Below are 21681 nucleotides of genomic sequence, written 5' to 3' on the forward strand. Positions count from 1 at the left end.
ATCTTTTTTACTACTAAGCACATTAAAAGATCCATTAAACCTGCTTTGCTATAGACGACAAACAAAGGAAGTACAGTGGGGCAAAGAAGTATTTAGTCAGCCACCAATTGTGCAAGTTCTCCCACTTAAAAAGATGAGAGAGGCCTGTAGTTTTCATCATAGGTATACCTCAACTATGAGAGACAAAATGGGGGAAAAAAATCCAGAAAATCACATTGTCTGATTTTTAAAGAATTTATTTGCAAATCATGGTGGAAAATAAGTATTTGGTCAATATCAAAAGTTCATCTCAATACTTTGTTATATATCCTTTGTTGGCAATGACAGAGGTCAAACGTTTTCTGTAAGTCTTCACAAGGTTTTCACACACTGTTGCTGGTATTTTGGCCCATTTCTCCATGCAGATCTCCTCTAGAGCAGTGATGTTTTGGGGCTGTCGCTGGGCAACACAGACTTCCATGGGGTTGAGATCTGGAGACTGGCTAGGCCACTCCAGGACCTTGAAATGCTTCTTACAAAGCCACTCCTTCGTTGCCTGGGCGGTGTGTTTGGGATCATTGTCATGCTGAAAGACCCAACCACGTTTCATCTTCAATGCCCTTGCTGATGGAAGGAGGTGTTCACTCAAAATCTCACGAGACATGGCCCCATTCATTCTTTCCTTTACACGGATCAGTCGTCCTGGTCCCTTTGCAGAAAAACAGCCCCAAAGCATGATGTTTCCACCCCCATGCTTCACAGTAGGTATGGTGTTCTTTGGATGCAACTCAGCATTCTCTCTCCTCCAAACACGAGTTGAGTTTAGACCAAAATGTTCTACTTTGGTTTCATCTGACCATATGACATTCTCCCAATCCTCTTCTGGATCATCCAAATGCTCTCTAGCAAACTTCAGATGGGTCCGGACATGTACTGGCTTAAGCAGGGGGACACGTCTGGCACTGCAGGATTTGAGTCCCTGGTGGCATAGTGTGTTACTGATGGTAGCCTTTGTTACTTTGGTCCCAGCTCTCTGCAGGTCATTCACTAGGTCCCCCTGTGTGGTTCTGGGATTTTTGCTCACCGTTCTTGTGATCATTTTGACCCCACGGGGTGAGATCTTGCGTGGAGCCTCAGATCAAGGGAGATTATCAGTGGTCTTGTATGTCTTCCATTTTCTAATTATTGCTCCCACAGTTGATTTCTTCACACCAAGCTGCTTGCCTATTGCAGATTCAGTCTTCCCAGCCTGGTGCAGGTTTTGTTTCTGGTGTCCTTCGACAGCTCTTTGGTCTTGGCCATAGTGGAGTTTGGAGTGTGTCTGTTTGAGGTCGTGGACAGGTGTCTTTTATACTGATAACAAGGTCAAACAGGTGCCATTACTACAGGTAACGAGTGGAGGACAGAGGAGCCTCTTAAAGAAGTAGTTACAGGTCTGTGAGAGCCAGACATCTTGCTTGTTTGTAGGTGACCAAATACTTATTTTCCACCATGATTTGCAAATAAATTCTTTAAAAATCAGACAATGTGATTTTCTGGATTTTTTCCCCCATTTTGTCTCTCATAGTTGAGGTATACCTATGATGAAAATTACAGGCCTCTCTCATCTTTTTAAGTGGGAGAACTTGCACAACTGGTGGCTGACTAAATACTTTTTTGCTCCACTGTACATGTGTCATAGTGAGATTTAAACCATAAAGACTAGGAATGTGCATTCCCACCCCCAAAGTAGCGTAAGTTAGAAAAACAGTTCCATGCTGAACAAAATGCAACTAAATACCAGAACAAGTTGAGGATAATCTCGACACATCTTGATGATGGAGGAGCAAGCATGTCTTCTCACATTCTTTACTGCACGGGTTCTTGGTGCCTGGGCAGGCAAATAAATAAAACTTAAAGATAGCATTGTATTCTACATGCTTTAGCGAACAAAGCTTCTTTAATTATTTAATAAGTTTTTCAAGATATTAAATAGTATAATCAAAAACAGCTTTAAAACTAAGCAGTTCTGACCATCTTCTGAAAATTCTGTAGAACTCTAGCACAATTAACTGTCCTGCTTGGAAACTAAGAGCTTGGTTTCTATCCAAACCTCTAATGATGGCAAACTTTTAATATGATGCCCTATACTTACCTTCAATCATGACAGGAGGAGCTATTTGGGAATTTCTTCACAGTGTATTCTGTTTTTGCTCTTAACAAGAAGGGATAGAGAATTGCAAGGCTCTTAAAACTATTACCTGACAATTGGACTTTATTTCCGAGCAACCAAGCTGTCCCTGAGATTTCAAAACCACCTATACAGCTCCTTACGCTTATTACTTTTAAGAGAAAACTGATATTCCCAGGATACTTAATTCTATTTTGAATATAAAGATATCTGTTCTATAAAACTTGCTTAAAATTATGGACATTCTATTACTGAAGTTTGTTTCTAAGGTAAGTACCACTGCAAAAATTGCTATTCAAGTTTTTGTTTTTACACTGTGCTTTTAGTTTGAAGTAAATCAATCCCTATCTTCCCTGGCTACAGTAGTCCATGTAGAGCCTGGCCATCCAAGTATTCCCTTCTCGTTTCATGGTCTCAGCAGTGCCTGAGAGATCGGATAAAATCAAAATGATCTTGTTCTGCAGTTACACCAGGAAACTTCATCCTCATATTTATGAAATGAACTTACCTTACTTTCTTCTATAACCTCAAAGGTGACAGAGGCAAAAAGCTAAGAGAACAAGAGCAAAAGTCAGTCATTATTATTTTTTTTTTGCATTTTTTCTCTATATATCAGTTACCTGGAAAATACTGCCCCCAAGACTTTACTAATTAACTTGTTCCTGTTTTTATTTCAGGATAAGATGGCTGCATTACAAAATCACATGCATGTTTGCTTTCTCCCCCCTACCCCAAGCAAATTTATATATACAGTGAAGAATGTGCTTTTCAGTGAATCTTTTCTGGCACAGCTTCACAACTCCAAGGCTACACTGAAAAAGATCTCTGCTGGAGTAGGCAACCTTGATCTCATTCACTAATGAAACCTGAGGTGGGGGACAGTCTTTGCAGATATTAATTGGTATGACGGCACAGGAACACATTGGGAAAATCAGTCATGTAAATCAAATGTTATGAACAGCTTACAATTTAAAAACCAGCACCTGTGCTTGAGCTCAGATAAAATAATCAGTCAGTTACAACACTGGCTACAGGGGTTCTTTCCTCTTCAGTCCTCCAGTATGTGCAAAACCCTTCCCTTGTCCCTACCTTTGGATGCTGGAAAAAAAAAGAGGTGTAGCAGTGGGAAAGATCAGGAATTGATGACTGGGGTTACCATACTGAAAACTACAAATTACTGGTACCAGGGTTCCTTGTCTATAAACCAAATGCATCTGAATTAATGTATACTAAGCAAACAGAAATGTAAGGGTATTTTAAAAAGAGAACTAAAAGAAACTAAAAAGATATCAGTCCATGGTTTTTCAGAATACACGTGGGAATTCTGCCAATCTGATTTAGACAGTCACCAACTAAAATGCAGATTAACGAGAATAAGATGAAAATAATCTATACATTTTGCCTGTGGCAAACAGATGCATTGTATGATTCCAGCCTAATGCTTTCAGAAGGTAGTTAAGTAATATCATCATTACTGCCACCACATTTAGATAACCATCTGGCTATCCAAACACAGGAGGAATGCCATACTGCTATATTCTTGTATTTTTCTCCAGAGATTCAGGCTTCTTATAAGAATATAGCCAGAAGCAGCTTCACAAAATTAAAAGTCTGAAGTTAGTTAATCATTTAATAAATTTATTAAATTTAACAAAATGATTATTTAATAAGATGATTAACTGATTAAATAACATTACATTTTATTTTTAAGCTACTTCTGAATTATCTGCTATATTTAATAAATTGTTGCAGCAATTGTCCTGTGACTTAAATAAATCAAAATACCACAGTACTATCTTTACAAAATAATCAGCAACTCTTCTTCAAGATGGATTTATGTCAAAAAGAACAGTGGTTGAACCATAACAATGGAGCATGGTCTAATTTCAGAATTAAAATAGCCACTTCTTTATGCCCAAGAAATTGTATAACTGAAGTACACATGTGAGAGGAGTCAAGTCCCATTTTACAAGTTACTGTTAGATCCCACCCTCCAATGCAACTTGAGCCCTGGTTCCTTTAAATACCTGTTTCCCCAGGCATTTGGGTCAGGACATAGATGAGCTCTGCTGGGAGGTTATGTTTGGTGGGTTTGTTTTAATTTTGTATCCTGTGACTGACTTGCATCTTTCAATTAACATCTGGAAGAGAGGCTGCTTAGACAAGCTAGCTTTGCCATTTACTCTTGCATGTTGTGAGATAACAAACTTCCAGCTCTAATCCCAATCAGATAATTATTCCCTTCTTTTGCCCTGTGAGATAACAAACTTCTAGCTGTAACTCCAATCAGATAAACATTCCCCTCTTTTGTTGTGACAGGCACCCAGTGCCAGCTAGACACTTAATCCTCATTAATATCTAACCTTCCTTTGCTGATGCCTAAACTGAGCAACTCTGGGGGTGGAGGGGGAAAGAGAAGTGGCAGGGCTATAAAAGCTTGCCCAACCAAAGCAACATCTTTGTGAATTGAATTCCTTGCCACTTGGGCTCACTGTGGCAAATGGAGGAGGAGCCCTTGGTGCTGTAACTAAATAATAGGGGCAATTTAAATACACATGCTGCTATTTGTTTCAATCCTGGCACCTCTTTTAATGCCCTCCTGGCTTTGGTATCTGTCCTGCAAATTCTAAATTAGTTGGCAATACAAGAATTTCAGAAAACATCTTGTAAGCTGCCCAGAGTCACTTCTGTGAGATGGGGGGCTATATAAATCATATGAATAAAATAAATAAATTTTATCAGAAGCCATGATTTTACATCTTACTCCAGCTGGTAGAATCTGAGATTCCTGTTACAGTGAAGTAGATTTCAGAAGTCTGATGTTTATTGACCATAGCCTAATCCATCAAGGAGAGTGCGTTTAGAAAGCACTTACCTTGGAAAGAACTTCTGGCAGGTATTCTGGTCTGTATGTAACAAATGGAAAGAGCGCTGAGACATTGGAAAGGATGCAGGATAGAATCAGGGGATCTTTTGTTTCAAAGCCAAGGACAAGCTGCAACAGTTCTATGCCATGAGAAACTGGGATCTCCTGGAATAGGAGGAGAATGGACAATGATCAAATGTCTTCTGGCTTCATACAATATCGATATTTATTTGCCAGAAAAAAAACACAGGTCTGACTGATTCTAACTGGACAATTTTAACAGAAAGTAAATCAGGCGCCTTATGCATCTGTAAGGCTTAAGGCACCCAGAATTCTTCAAAACACACAAAATAAGTCCATTTGTTGAGGCTCTGGGGGCCACAAAAGGATGGATGTATGTATGTATGTATGTATGTGTATATATATATATATATATATATATCTTTTATACTTGTGCTCCATTTTTTCACCTACAGGTAGTCCTCAGTTAATAATGGTAATTGGGACCAGAATTTCCATTGCTAAGCAATGTGGTTGTAAAGTGCGACTCCATGTGATCGCTTTGTTTAGCAATGGCAATCCTGGCAGTCCCCGTTGCTGTTGTTAAGCAAAGTTTGTGGGCCATTAAGTAAGGACCTCCTCACAATTTCCTGCTGGCTTCCAACAACCAAAGTCAGTGGGGAAACCAGCAGGAAGTTGCAAGCCCCAGTGGCTTGCAAGCAGGCCTGCAGGCAGGTAAGTTGCTGCTGTGGAGCAGGTGAGGATGTGCAAGGGTGCGTGAGGGTCTGGTACAGTACGGGCAGGGGAGAGCATGCAAGGGGCTGGTGCGTTGTGAGTGTAGCGAGGCTTGGGGTGGCTGCTGCCGAGCAGGGGAAGGCATGTGAGGGTGATCACGCAACCGTAGGACGCTGCAACCGTTATAAGTTCCGCCATCTCAGGACCAGTTGTAAGTACCACTCGTTCAGTGCTGTCATAATTTCGAACAGTCACTGAATGAGTGGTTGTTAACTGAGGACTACCTTTAGTTCATTTTTCTTCTCAGGGCTTTAAGTGTTAAACTTAATCTTGCAACATATTAACTTTTCATTCTGGTCAGGAAAACAACCTGAACTGGACATAAATAAAATCATACATTACCTCCACTGCTAAAAGATACAGAATTGACTTTACCCAAGCTCAGTTCTTAAACTAGTAATGTATAAATTTCTTACAGTACAGATTTGAGTACCTCCTGTATCAGGAGTTTGAAGTGAATGGGTTTTGGCAACGAAATACTTATGTGAGGCAGAACATCCACATTTGTATAAATTAAAACATATTTACAATTTTAGTACCATAATTGTATTACTAACATTTAAGGTATTTTACTTAATAATAGGAAAAATTAAGAGAGAGAGAGAAGGATATCTAGTTCAAATTTCCAATTTTCCAGCTGGACTAGGCAATAGTTTTTCAGTCCATTGTATAATGGGACTGGGCAGTCCTTGAGAAATAATCTGGAAAAGGTACTTTGGAACATGCAGGAATATGCATATAGAAACTACCTGTAACTCTTTAAAGCATCTTTTCCTGGAATGATGCACAGCCATGGACAATATTTTCACAGTTAGATCCTGCTAGCCCTCATTCATATTTTTGAAGAGAATAAATGTATTAAAATCTATCTGTCCTATCTTTAAAAATCTCCAGTAGTAGAATTGGATCAATAAAACTACCTAGCTAGAATGTGTTATTTTTTAAAATGTTATTAATACAGCAAGCTTGAAATACTATTTAAAAACTAAAATTTCTCAAAGGAAAAAATATTATAAATAATGTAATCTAGAATCAGTACATGCAGGCTTGTATTCCCCAGAGTGTTTCTCAAGAGGCAACGTAGCCACATTATGTCAAGGGTAACTGAAAAAAGACAGAACATTTGGGCCACGTACTTCCTTATCCAGGGTCCGGAACATCGGGCTAACGATGCTTTCTAGGAAAAAGGTCATAGCATCCCAATGCACAAAGGAAGGAGAAAAGATGGAGCAGGGTCCTTCATTTGTTTTAGCTATCAAAGGAAAACAAAGTTAAGAAAACTTTTAGAACATTCACAGTATCAGATTCTCCTTTCAATAAGAATTTATTTTCCAAGACCGCTTACCAATGTCCTCAACAAAATTTCACAATGAAAACGGTTACAATAAAAATATGTTTTGCTGGAAAGCTGCTTTTGTTAAAAATGCAGTAATTAGCTCTTTATGATTAATTGGAGAAATGTATGGATTTCAACCAAACTCTCTGAGTGATCACCATGTTTCAAATATCCCCATCTAAATGGAAAGTCTAGTTTGGAAAAATTAAGAGAAACTGCTTGAGCAAAGGAAAGAAAACCATGTTGTGCACCACTGTTGAATATTCAGCATTTTTCCCTCCTGTTAAAGAAACTTACAATTCACAGTTCCAGTATCAAGGGGAAGGGACAATTGGTATTTCAGCCATTCCCCAGCCATCTGGAAGCCAGTGTGAGGGTCCAGCCGACATGCCATCCTTATCACCTCTCCTTGTTGTGCACGGAAAGCTGGCAAGGAAAAGACAACAAAAGTCTGGCTTGTAGCTACCATAATTAAGTGAGAATTGCTCATGCAAGCAACCTGGATGTAAAATCTGAAGTCTGAAGTGTTCATTCTGGAAAAGCAAACCCTTTGGATGGCTTTATAGCTCACTCCAAGTTTCTGGCGAATTCCACGCTGCTGGTGAATTCAGAAGTCTGTAGGTAATGCAAAATTTGAATAGACTGGATGAACATGCATTCTTTCTTCAAAACCTTTTTTCAGATATACTTGAAAATATCTACTTTCTATAGAACAATTTAAGTAGAAGGCATAACAGGAACTTTCCAGTTGCTTTCTGCTCTGAAATGGTCCACACTGACATTCTGTTAATGCTGTTCAAACCAAAGTATATTGAAAAACTTTTATAGGTAGTCCCCAGTTTAAGAATGAGTTCCGTTCTCAAGGTCTGTCCTTAAAGTCGAATTTTTATGTAAGCCAGAACAGTATTCTTGTATAATACTATATAAGTAGTATTGTGTAATTAACTCGAACCATTGTGTATTTAACTCAAATCATTGGGTATTTAACTCAAATTTTGTTACAATAGTCTCTGTTCTTAACTATGGGTTGTCCTTAAACCAGGCATTCGTAACGCGGGGACTACCTATAGTTGGGTTTTGCTGGAACAATAACTTACAATTGAAGAAGCAATTGAAATCTTCATCACTGTCAAAATCAAAACGAGAATATTCACAACTAGGACAGTCTGTCTTGGAAGGAAATCCCAACTATAAAAAGAGAAGAATGAGATGAGAGGTGAAAACATTACGCACATATATTGTCAAATAAAGATTCTGGAGAATGATCTTAAAACAGATTAATGAACATGTAACATACTGCACTGACTGGAAAGAATTCTGCTTTCACTAAGTCACATCAGAGATAGCTGTGAGAGGGGAGTTTGTTAACAAAGAGGTTCAGGAAATAGCTGACTCAGTTTGAAAACTGTTCTTTTTCCAAACATTCATATTTACATCTTGTTACACTCTCTTAACACCATACCTTCACTAGATTAGTCATAGATGCCTGCAGATAATTTGGGATAATAGCCAACAATAGAGGATCACGTGACAGGACTTCATGTCGAAAAAGAGCACCCCATGTGATCTGGGTAGAAGAACGTAAGAACTAGGAAGATAAAGAATTAATCTATTAGATAGAATTTACTATCATAAAACCAGGAACAGCTATGTAATCTATATGAATCATTCAATAATATAATTTTGTCACATTTGCCAAAACAAATACCAAAACTATTATTTAACACATACACTGTCACTTTCTATTGCAAGGTAGATACTAATAATGCAGGGTAGCAGAGAAGTGCACATGGCAACATTTTCTAGAACTTCAGAAAAGAAAGGGCAAAAGCTCAATATATTATAAGTTGAATAAACAGATTAATGCAGCTGAATTTGAGTATGGTAGATTTGGCTTAAGGATATTATCATGAACAAAGTCTTTCTTCAACTCAGAAAGGAATAATGAATACTTTTTAAACACTGGGGAATATTTCACTTTGACAGTCCTATCTACCTACCTGACTTGGATGGGTTGTGAAAGCTAGAAATGACTCAAGGTATTTTCCCAAGTTGACAGGTGTTTCCACATCAGAATCAGAACCCTGTTAAGGGGAGAAAAGCAAAGCAAACTTAGACCCTAACATGATTTAGATGACAAGGAGTCATCTATTAACAGCTGAAGAGTTTTCTTCCTACATGAAGCTTCCTGTTGACTGGAGATTCCTGTCTGGAGTTTTCAACTGTAAAATTAAGAGCAGCATTTTCCTTTCCTGCTCACTTCCTTTAAATTTAAAGTAGAGAGATTAATTCTTTAGTATAGGAGAAGATGTAAGACCAGCTTTCTTCAACCTGATGCCTCCAGATGTGTTAGATTTGGAATTCCCAGAGGTGCTGGGACTGTCACATACTTAGGAGGCTGAGAACATGGAGTAAGTTTTTGGCAGTTACCAGGTGGCTGCCAATCATCCACACCCATTCCCAAACTGGGCAAAAATAAGAATGATTTTTGGAAACCAGGCTGATTGGTAAGAAGAAGCAAAAGGAGATAAATAATTATTTTTCTCATTATCACTCACCACTAATGCACATAGCTGGCTGCCCAAGGAACATAATACTTGGCAAAGTCTCTTCAAGAAAACATACTGCTTCTCTACTAAACCTTCACCATCTGCAGTCCTGAAAGTAAAGAAAAAAGCAAGAGTTATGCAGGCTCTACCACATGACTAAGGACCTGTCAGAACCTGCAGCAATCAAAATATATATCAACTAGAGAAGTGTTTTACTAGTATAGTAAATGCCATCTGTGTACTTTGATTTTAGTAAATGCTTTTCGCTTGCTTTGATTCTGCCATTCTCAACGGTGGGGGGGGGGCGGGGAGTGAAAGAAGACAGAGCCGGCGTGAAATTGAAGGCCAGGAAGACATGTTATCAGAGTTAGGAATGTACAAGGTCACACCTCTGTGAGAACCAAAAGTGGCACCTAGAATGAGGGTAAAAATAAAGGGAAAATTACGTGGGCTTTAGTTTTAGCAATGCTTTGCTTAGAGCTGCATGTACCATCCAATAAATGAAATCTTTTCTGAACCTACTTTGGATTTCAAGAGATTTTTCTGTATTGGGGTTTGAACATCATAGACCTGACAGGACCATTATATATGTGAGATAACACTGCTTATAAATTAAAGTAATATCTAACATCAACAAAAAACGTTACCAGCGCATGTTCCTTAATCATAACTCTTTGCTTTCATCATGTTTTCTTCTCAACATCTCACAAAATCTGACATCACAAAGGCAGGATTCTTTTGATTGAATTATTTTATAGCACAATTAGAAGGCAACAATATGGTTCAGGAAGTAAATTAGGGTCCCGTCAACAAACCAAAAATTAATGTGAGCAAGTTATCACAACTGAATTTTATAATTTTGCTTTAGTATTCTTGAAAGTAAAAGAAAACACAGAAAAGCATATTCAGACAATAGGTTCTCCATTTGGGGAAAATCATCTTGCTCAAGAGAAACCTGAAAATTAGGTTGCATAATTCTCATGAAACCTTTAAAATCCAATTAAAGGTTAAATGACAAAGTCTTCTTGCTAAAATGACAAAGACTTGTTGGTAAGATCCACCAAGTTAATAGGAAGAAAACCCAGAACTTATTAGCAAGAAAGTATTTTCAGTTATGTTGTTGTTGTTGTTGTAAACTTTGTCATTGTACCTCGTACAACGAAATTAAATGCCATCCCCAGTGCACCTTATAAATATAAAAACCATAAAATAAAAACACACATCCTTCACATTCTATTCACCATTGCACAACCCCTAATGTTACATTAATATTGCACTATACGGTAGAGTTCAATATAGTTGCAGCTCTGGGATAAAAGCTATTTTTCAGCCTATTGGTCCTTGTTTTTATTATCCTGTACCATCTGCCAGATGGTAATAGTTCAAAAAAAGAATGTCCAGGGTGAGATGAATCCTTAAGAATGTTTTGAGCTTTCTTAAGGCAGCGGGAGCTGTAAAGATCTTCCAAAGAGGGGAGAAGGCAACCAATGATCCTCTGGGCAGTGGTGGCAACCCTCTGGAGCACTTTCCTATCTGCCACTGTGCAGTTAGCAAACCATACACAGGTGCAGTAGGTTAAAATGCTCTCAATGGTACAGCGGTAGAAGGTCACCAGCAGTTTTTCATTCAGTTGGTGTTTCCTGAGAAGTCTCAGGTAGTATAATCTCTGCTGGGCCCTCTTAACCAAGGCTGCAATATGAGCGCCCCAGGTCAGGTCCTCCTTTATGGTAACACCCAGAAACATAAAACTGGCCACCCGCTTATTTTATTTTATTTTATTTATTTATTTATTGGATTTCTCCCCCGCCCATCTCCCCCACAATAGGGGACTCTGGGCAGCTTATGTCCTAGCAACTGTGGAAAATCCTCCCTTTGGAGTATGTTTGGTTTTTCTCACTGGTCGTTTTGTAAAGCTTTCTTCAAGCTGACTACTATTGATTTCACGGATGCATTCATACAATTTTCTTGGCAATACTGGTTTGCCATTACATTCTTCCAGAATATGTTTTTTGACTTCCCAATCTATCCTACAGCCCTGATATTCCCACCCAATATTAATCAGACCCAACTCTGCTTAGTTTCCATGCCTATGTATATATTCCTAATTAACTGGGGCCTGTTGACAAAATTGATTTTACTGGTATGTGATTTGATAGCTGTTTCCACCACTAAGTGAAGAACTTACAATGGGTGTTATATCATAACTATAAGTTATGAGACACAATGAAGTTTGGGGATATGAACAGCTTGTTCCCATTAGGAAGACCTTATGCAAGTGTTGGAAGACCTGAAAGACCAGGTTAGGGACAGATCATCATGGAGATAATCTGTCTATGTAGTCACTACAAGTCAACAACTACTTGATGGCACATAAACAATCAATCATGCATTTACAACAGCAGAGAGTAGTACTTACTGGGCAGCAGAGAGAATATAGTGCATGGCAACATCCCCAAACAAAACCATTAAGGGCTTGCGGTCCTCCAGTTTTCCCTATTTTAAAAAATATATAAAATCTTCATCATGATATACAGAAACAATATTGTCCACTGGAAGTTCATTAGCTAGCATTATTACACTGAAAGTTTCCTTCTCATGGTGATTGTTCAAAACAGAACATTTAATTCAATATTCCCCTTTTTCTTCATCCACCATGTTAATAACAATTCATTAATAAATAACAGCAAATTAAGTTGAAGCAACAGGACTCATCCAGCACTCAAAGGTTGGAAATGGCACATCAGCAATCATTTTGGAGAAATTCTTCATAAATTATTAGCTATCCTAGCTGCCAAAGTCCAAAATACCAACTGGGAGGAAATCCATAATAGGCAAGAAAGGACTTTTACAGCCTTCCACTTCGCAATCTCATTCTACATCTATGAATGTAGTGTATGCATAAAACACACTTATGAAGAAGAAACTCACTTTTCTGCTGACCACAATCAAGAGGCATTCTGCAGCTCCTATTTGAAGCTCTGGCTCATTCAAAAGCAAGCAGAGCATCTCCAGTAGCTTGCAGTTATCTGCTGTGATATGGCTCATAGCCACCCAGTCAATATAACCAGCCAGAGTATTGAGTGCTGCAATTCCTACTCGACAATTTGCTTGTGCCTAGAGGAGAAAAAGAGCAATTGAAAGCTTACAGAACCACATATGTGCCATCTATTAACAGTCTTAATTCTATTGGTAAAACACAGTGAAAAATTTAAATACATTTCCCTCATGTCAATAATTAATGTTTTTGCTCCTGTGCAAATACCTCAGCTTTCTAAAAATATTATTTCCTTTAGATGTTTGAAATCAGGGTGGGCAACCTGTACCCCCTGACCCTTCTTTCTGTTACCTCTGGAACCCACGTCTGATTGCTGAGAAATGTTATGGTTTTCTGCCTTTCTGAAGCAGGAAACACAGGACAACTACTATAAACCTTAAAACAGGCAAATCACCATTAAAATAAGGAAAACCTCCAAAACTATTGTCCCAAATTTCGCCACATCCACATGTATGATGTACCACTCTCTCTGCAACCCTTCCAAAATGTTAATTGTGGCCCTTGGCTACCAAAAGTTGCACATTCTGATCTATATGGGGAAATACAGTTGGAGCAGTAACCCAAGCAAAGTTATGAACTCTGGTGAATGTTGTCCCTTCTATTCAACCATACGTAATGGGAATTTATCAACAGGGGTTCTAATCAACAAAACAAATTAAAAAAAAATTAATGGCAACAGATGCTTGGAAAAAGAATGACCATATCCTAAGCATTATGACCACCAGAAATGTTTGTATTTCTTAACACTGGTTTCACTTACTTTTGATTCCTGAGCTGCATCAATTTTCTGAAAAAGAAAGAAAGTGAATGATTTACTGAAGTATAGTTTGGTTTCTCATTACTACAGTACTTCCTGCTTCAATTCTTATAGGAGACAAAGTCATAGGATGTTTCAAAAGCTTTATTTCCATTTTTTTGCAATCAAGTGCATATTTAAATGAGTTGGAAGAATGTCAACAAAAGATTATTTATCTTCAGTCCTGAGGTATAAACAGCAATTTTGTTGGAATCTGCAGTTCCATAAATGAATGTTAAGGATTACTTTGCACATTTTACATTAATAATGCAGCAATATGTGATACAAGCAAATCCATGATTGGTAAGATAAACATATTGCTATGAAAGAGTTGCACAATGCCAACAACTGGTCAGGAGTGCATAAATAATCAAATGACACATATTGTTCTTCCATAAAATGATGAATTGCTGCCAGCAATCCATGAACATTAAACAAATCAAAATATTCAACAAGATGAATCACACTCTACTTATTCTTGTAGACACAGACTACTGTTTTAGAATAACAACTGAGTTGGATTAGGACATATTTTCAATATTGGAGCCTTATCCCCTCCCCTTTTTACAATATACATGGCTAAGAAGACTTCACTGTAAGAGAACTTATACAATTCCCAATCCACAAGCTGAAGAAGCTCTTGTTACTGTTATAAGTAACTCAGGTTCAAACACTGTTAATGCAGTGCCATTAACAATCAACTTCTCATTCTCTAAGCTTGTTGGTGTAGCAATTATCCAGCTCCAACTTGTTCTTCTCTTCAATAAGTCATGAATAGGCTGCACCACAGATGGATAACATGGAATATTTTCATTTCAAGAAGTAAGACCCCCTCAAGAGAACTTAATGTCTGAATAACTCTATGAAGTGGTGCCTCTAAAATTGCAGCCACATAATCAGAATGAATTTCAAACCTGTATTTAGACTGTCAGTTCTATTTATCTCCACCTACATTTTTCAGATGAAGCCTTAGAACTGCTGTCTCAATATAATCCAAAACTGACCTCAAATTATTTTTCATTTTTACTGTTCTTCCAAGCATTACTATATCATCTAAATAACATTGCACTCTTTTTTGATTTTTAATAATAAAAACAGACAACATCCTTTGAGAAGCACTGCATGCTGATGTAAGCTCACTGTGGGTATATTTAAAAAGAAAGAGCTCATCATGTGTAATAAATGCTGTAAGAACTCTATTGTTTTCATGTACAACTTGATGGTATGCACTTTGCAAAATAAAGGTTGGAAACATATTTGTCCTCTGCAAATACTTCATCTATGACAAAGGTATTTAACAACCACAATAGTCTTATTTGGCTCTCTCAAATCCATACAAAGGTGAATACAAAGATGAACCTTTGTCTCTATTATAGACGAAACCCATTCTGATCATTTAACCTGTCTAGTTACATCCTTTGCCACCAACCTTTTAAGTTCCTGAAATGGCTTCTGTGAGCATAAATAGTAATTCTCATAGCTTTTGTTCCATAGATATCATATTCTGCTTTAAATTTACAGATAAAGCCCAGAGCATAACTTACTTCATGCTTCTGCTGTTCTGCCCTTACTGTTGCAAATGATGTTTCTCCTGCAACAGTTTCTGACCAGGGAGGGACACCTTCCGTCAACTATCCCAAAGTTTATTCAGTAAGTATCACTCTCTCAAGAATAGGAATATCATTATGTACAATATAATATTATGGCACTATACTGCATAATCCAAAAATTACTTTTATAGATAAAACTCCCCTCACTGGTATTTGAATTTTCAGATAACATATGGACTATAATCTGGGTGTGATAAGCGGTACCCCCCCACATTTTGTATACATACTGACTCTGGCATTATAAAAACTGCTGAACCAGTATCCAACATCAATTCCATCTCTTTTGATATCCTTCCAGCTGTAACATTTATGCTATACATAATTTTTTCTGCAAGGGAAATAAATACAGCATTGTCCACACACAAAACAGTCACATCTGGTGCTGTGACCACATACACCTGATGGCTAAATTAATTACTATGACATCTTTTAACAAAGTGTCCAGAATTTTTACATTGTTTACACTGGACTATCCTAGCAGGACATCATTTATAATTTGCCACTTGCTAAAATGACCCACAACAAAAACAACTCCTTTCCCCATTTTGACTTTGCCTAACCAATTCATCCCTTCTTTCTTCACAACTTCTATGTGATTTTAGCATACTGTCACACATACAATGCATAGCTTGCATATCATTCTCTTTATCTGGCCTCATACTTTTGGCTTTTGCTGTCTCAATTTGTGCCGCAGTTAATACAGCCTATAGATAAAATCTGTCTCTAACAAGAAGTTGTTTTGAACACGAGACACAGATGTGTTCAACCGATTGGTTGCTAATCATTTCATCCACCATTATTCCCAAACTACATGCTCCCATTAAATCTCTCAAAGAAGCAACACGCTGTAGTATAGATTATCCCCTTTCTGTTCCTGGCGGGGGAATTCATAATAATTAGCTACCATTCTCACTTTCAGCTCAACAGCCAATGCAGTCTCATATTTATTGTCCATGAGAGACAAGGTATAAAATATATTCTGTCTTTCTGTTACCAAGTAATAAAGGAATAGTGCACATTTTGTGCTTCTGAAATCTTATTATTAAAATATTGTGCTTCTGAAATCTTATTATTAAAATAGTTCTCATACATCCAAATCCAAACAGAAAATGCAACTGGTGGCTCACCCTGCCTCTGAAGAAGAGGAATTGGTGGACTCACTGAAAGATAAGCCATCCTACCTTTCTCACCAAAATATGTACATATGTATGTATCTATTTATTCATTCAATTATTCAACTTTTGTTGAACAATTATTCAACCTTTGTCACCAATATGTTGTAAATAATAATAATAATAATAATAATAATAATAATAATAATAATAATAATAGGTTCACAAATTCTGTACTATAAATGGCTTCCTCATTACAAAGCACACACGTTCAACTCAAACCTCCCCCTTTTAGCTGCTTGCTTACTTCTGGGCAAATGTGGCTAGAATCAGGCTAACAACAAACACACACAGTCCTCATTTTTGTCTAAAAGAATTATGAGCATGCCAACAATCAAGGTTGGTCAGTCCCTTTTTGTAATTTAGATCCAATTTTCCAACACTGATTGATTTATTGCAGAACTTATACCCAAAGATGCTAAAAGGCAAAATGAAAGCAATAAGCGATACATGAAAACATGGTCTCTGTGGATTTGTTATTACAAGTTCTTAAGCCTTTATAAATCAATTTTACTCTTCAAAGGATGGGGGATGTTTTCTGCCAAAGCACAAGGAGCAAATTCTTTTGGCTCTACTTTATATCAGGAGTTAATCTTATCAATAATGTTGTCATATTTTTGCCATTCCTGAAACTTGAGACCATGTAGCCCTTATTAACCCACAGTAGGCTCTTACCGCACATCTGTATTTATTAACATTTTGCTGTAGTGTGTTTAGCAGGAAACTAAAAATTTTCTCCATATTTTGGGAAAGAGTTTGCTGGATATCCCGTCGTCGTTGGGCTGGCAATGTCTGGAAAGTAACCACATCCTCTGCCAGGCGCAGAAGTATGAACATCACTAACTCTGTCTGCGTTTCCTAGAGTGAAAAGTAAAACCAAACCAAAACTAAGGAAACAACTCTCATTATCATGAGAATAACATTTAGTTTCCAGATGGTCACTATGGATTATGCTAAAGGACTGTGCATATAACTAGATGCAATAAACTTGAGTACAATTATCTCCTAGAGCAGGGTTGGCCATTCATTCAGTATTGGGGGCTCCATGGCATTCACAGCACTCCTAACTTACACCACTGACCATCATTATTAAAGTATAATACAAATTAATAATATTAGAAATGAGACATAAATTTTACAAGATCTATGTTCTGACATGAGATCTGTCCATATTTTTCATTATATTTTAGCTTTTAAAAAATTGTTCGACAACATGACTTCACCCAAAATCATACAATTGTGCTCATGCCCTGTAAGTGAGGCCAACCCCTGTCCTAAAGAAACAAGTCCAAAAAATGTATAGCAGTACCACTGTAAGATATCCTACCCCTTCTTCGGACAGAGTATCCAGCTCCTTTAGCATATCAGGCCAGTGTTGTGGCCATTCACGTTTAATCATCTCTACCACAATGCGAGAGAGAACATCCTTAATGTGACTTTCTTCTTCTAAAATATTCTGGGTGCCCTGTTAATGGAAAACTGAAAGATTACAAGATGGAAGATAGGACTTCTATATCATTCAATATTCACAGACCTAGCTTAGTGTTTGAGATACTTTATAAACTAGGACAACTTTTTAATAAAAACAAATGTTTGATCATTTATATATTGATTTATATATTGACTGCAATAATTTATATCCAGACAGATGTAAAAGCCCAATCACAAATTATATTTTCTATAAAACTGACTGCTATGCCACAGAACTGAACAATATCTTAGAGATAAGCTTTATTCCTTGCTTTTGGGTATTACAGTGCAAACAATTTTCAGTCCCTTTTGCAGCTAATTAGTGCAGGGTTTCTCTTCATCACAATAGATGTAAAATACAATAGCATTTTCATCCAGAAAATAAACTGTAGAGTCTATAACTAAACAAAGGTCTGATTTAAGAATAACACCTTATTTTTGTGAAAAATATTGCATCATTAAAATAGAATTTAGCAGCTTAACTTCAGGAAGTAGCCAGACTTACACTGGATATCAGTGCCATGACATTGTTCTTCAAATAGACTTTCTCAAGTCGACCCATAGTATTCCATCGAAACCTACCCCAAAAAACACACATCAAATCTCTGTTATGCAGATTAACAATAATATGTAAACTTTCATAACATGGTAAGACAAAAGAACAAGATGTTCTGTTCTCAAGTTGACCTGTATAGCTCCACTGGAAACTTTCCAATACAAAAGCAAAAGCAGTATGGTCTTTAAAAGAATTAACAACACTAAAATACTACAGGTAGTCCTCACTTAACAATAGTAACCGGGACTGGAATTTCCATCCCTAAGCGATGCGGTCATAAAGTGCTACATCATGTGACTCTATCGCTTAGCAACAGCAATACTGGCAGTCCCCGCTGCCGTCATCATGGGTTGTTAAGCGAGGACCTCACATGATTGCAACATGAGACTTCCTGCTGGCTTCCCACAAACATAGTCAATGAGGAAGCCAGCTGGAAATTGCAAGTTCTGGGCAGCTCACAAGCAGGCTGGAGGGCGGGCGATTACTATAGAGTAAGGTGGGGGGTGGTGCTGTGGCAAATGCATGTAGGCTGGGGAGGAGTTGCTGTGGCACTCTGTGAGTGTGTGTGGGGAGGGAAGGGATTGCTGCAGCACCACACAAGTGTGGGCTAGGGAGGGGGTGTTGCAGCATGAGTGCACTATGGAGTACGAGATCCTTGGGATCTCATCCTCCGTATGGGGGTTCCCCAGGAGAAAAAGCGGCTGGAGCGACTTGCAATCTTCTCTGCTGGCTTCCCCATTGACTTTGCTTGTGGGAAGTCGGCAGGGAAGATTGCAAATGGCGATTACGTAACCACAGGACGCTGCAACTGTTCTAAGGATGAGCCAGTTGCCAAGTGGCCAGATCGCGAACACATGACCGTAGGGGTGGTACGATGGCCAGAACTTCAAGGATCGGTCATAAGTACCACTCATTCGGTGCTGTTGCAACTTCGAACAGTTGCTGAACTAGTGGTTGTTGACGGACTACTTGTATATCTCTAACTCTACCTCTTTATGTACTTGGAATATAAGAACAAAAAATTTATGAAAGTTTATAAAGCATCTATTGTTATAAAGGCAAAAGAGAAGAAAGTATTTCCTCCTTTCTTTTAGGACTAGGCTGTGAGCTAACTTGATAAAACTGACAGCAGAGTCAAATCATTTTTCTCCTCACCATAAACTATACTTCTTCAACACAACAGGTAATCAGTTTATGGCAGGGATTGGTAAACCTTGGGTGGCTGGGGCAGGCACTCAGCTTTCCAACTTCTGCAAGGCTGCAGGAGACCATCTGACAACAAGGAACATCATTGAAGGAGCACGATCAATTTACTTTGGCTCAACTTTTTGAGCTGTTGGGGAAGGTGTTAAAGGGGAGAATAGGAGCACAAACCTTCCACCTTATCCCATTCCAAATGGCCTGAAATCACATCACTGAAATTTGATTTTGTATCCAAATTTCAGCAGGATAATTATACAGTGCTTGGAGGCCCACATGTGGCCCATGACTAACCCATCTCTGGTGTATGGGATTCATTGCTCCAAAATGCAGAGTTAGTAATATTATATTACTTTGAAAGAGGACTAGACAAATTCATAGAGGACCATGATACCTGAATTGAATCTCCAGGTTCACAGTTTATCACAGAAAAACAATTAGAGAAAGAGCTCCCAAAACTAACTGCCTTGCTTGGGGAAAACAAAATGCTATGCTGGATGAATATGTAGCAAAATTTATACACAATTTATATTCTTTGTCAATATCTGACCAAGTTTAACAGGGAAATTAAAACTAGCAGCATAAACAAGATTCAAGAAAGAAGCGTCTGAGTTTGTTGATAGAGAGGAATTGGGAACTTCAAGCAGTACAGCAAAGATAATGTTTTATTAACACCAAAATACTGAGTATCAATTCCTTCTCTGAGTTGTCATTAGATCTCCTTTGGTATAAACTATGCATGTACTAAAACTATTATAATATTATAATAATAGTATAATTGCATGTATTGCTACAATAATGATTGATGCAAGTCTAATTTCAAGCTAAACAACTTCTAGGAAGTTGCAACATTACACCACTTAGTTGAACTGAAATTTCTTACTTCACCACATGCTCCAAGATCTGAAGACCAAAATGCCTGACAATAGCAGTCTGGGACTTTTCTGCTAATTTCAATCCACAAGGAACACACACTGGACTTTTTTCTTTAAATTCTTCACAAAACTGAAAAGGAATAAGGATTTATTTTTAAGTGCACAAGTATATAATTTGCCCATCAAGTTAATTATGAAAAGGCCAAATTCTGAGATAAAGTATTATTCAAAATCATTCCTACTATAGTTGTTTTGAAAACGTGGGAAACAGTCTATTTATGCAATTTAGCATATGGTACTGTACAGCACGCAGCTAAAAGTGAAGTATGTATATCATGTTCCTGAACACAACCTTCAGGACCAGTAAGACTGTTGTGCCTTTCAATTTTCTGGTTTGTGAATCCAAATGGATTCCTGTCCCTTCTTAATTATTGGACTATTTCCCTAATTTTTTCAAGGTTACATTGGTACTATTCACCATCAATTATACTATATTATCTCATTGCTGACTTTTTCTCCTATATTTTCCTTGTGTCAATTTACAATGTTTATAATACGTTTAGCTAAAATTAATTTGCTGTCGTTAAAGCACAACACACACACACACACACACACAGAGTCATAGTTGATTCCTTCCATCAAGCTCAAGTTTCTGTATCATACATTTTGAAGGTTCTACACTATGTCACTCATTTCTTAATTTTCAATTTCCCTCATTGCTTTCATCATTCTATGTAAGCTTATGTGCTACTGGGTTTCTTTATTCTATGTCTGTACTATCCATAACTTTTCTTCCCTAGTTTAATATTCTCCTCAGAAGTTCTGTTTCTACAATGCCTTCCTAGAACTGTCATTCAATTAAACTTCTCCATTATCCAGTTGTGGTTTTTTCCCTGCCAGGATCTGCCGTGCACAGGACAGAAAATCTACATGTAAAGGAAAATGTATTAATACAGCTTTACCAATGATATAAAAGGATTTTTATTTTAATTATTATTTTGGTGGTGCAGCCAGAACGATAAAAAGGAGTGGAATCCAATTACTATTCCTACCAATGGATCTGTGCATCTTCCCAGAAAAGTTGGAAATTTTTTTTAAAACTTTAAGAACTTGATTTTAAATCTTCAAAAATGGAGAGGCAGCAATTATTTGTTTGTTTCTTTTTCCCAGCAAACCTTTCCAAAAAATCTTCGGAAAATCCCTGATACAACTGTCACTCTGAATCTGAAAAGATCCAATTTGCATTTGAAGA

The 21681-nt window shown here is 37.6% G+C and overlaps 1 protein-coding gene across 2 annotated transcripts in view; it reads right to left on the reverse strand.

Annotated features, from left to right (window-relative positions):
• The window catches only part of XPO5 (exportin 5), a 51773-nt gene that overhangs the window by 29176 nt on the left and 916 nt on the right, over positions 1-21681 (reverse strand). For both annotated transcript variants that reach the window (XM_025173211.2, XM_007438275.4), the window contains exons 2-17: positions 20438-20559; positions 18304-18376; positions 17656-17793; positions 17004-17186; positions 13511-13537; positions 12624-12809; positions 12112-12188; positions 9705-9804; positions 9147-9230; positions 8609-8734; positions 8244-8334; positions 7444-7572; positions 6947-7062; positions 5025-5180; positions 2658-2699; positions 1760-1849 (exon numbers count right to left, since the gene is read on the reverse strand). In XM_025173211.2, the coding sequence (XP_025028979.1) occupies positions 1760-1849; positions 2658-2699; positions 5025-5180; positions 6947-7062; positions 7444-7572; positions 8244-8334; positions 8609-8734; positions 9147-9230; positions 9705-9804; positions 12112-12188; positions 12624-12809; positions 13511-13537; positions 17004-17186; positions 17656-17793; positions 18304-18376; positions 20438-20559 (1740 nt within the window). The remainder of the gene's footprint in view (positions 1-1759; positions 1850-2657; positions 2700-5024; positions 5181-6946; positions 7063-7443; positions 7573-8243; positions 8335-8608; positions 8735-9146; positions 9231-9704; positions 9805-12111; positions 12189-12623; positions 12810-13510; positions 13538-17003; positions 17187-17655; positions 17794-18303; positions 18377-20437; positions 20560-21681) is intronic.

The sequence above is a fragment of the Python bivittatus genome, unplaced genomic scaffold (assembly GCF_059951505.1).
Source record: "Python bivittatus isolate LINGU-HERP-01145 unplaced genomic scaffold, Pbiv_v1 ctg000020_np1212, whole genome shotgun sequence".
Classification (NCBI taxonomy): Eukaryota; Metazoa; Chordata; class Lepidosauria; order Squamata; family Pythonidae; genus Python; species Python bivittatus.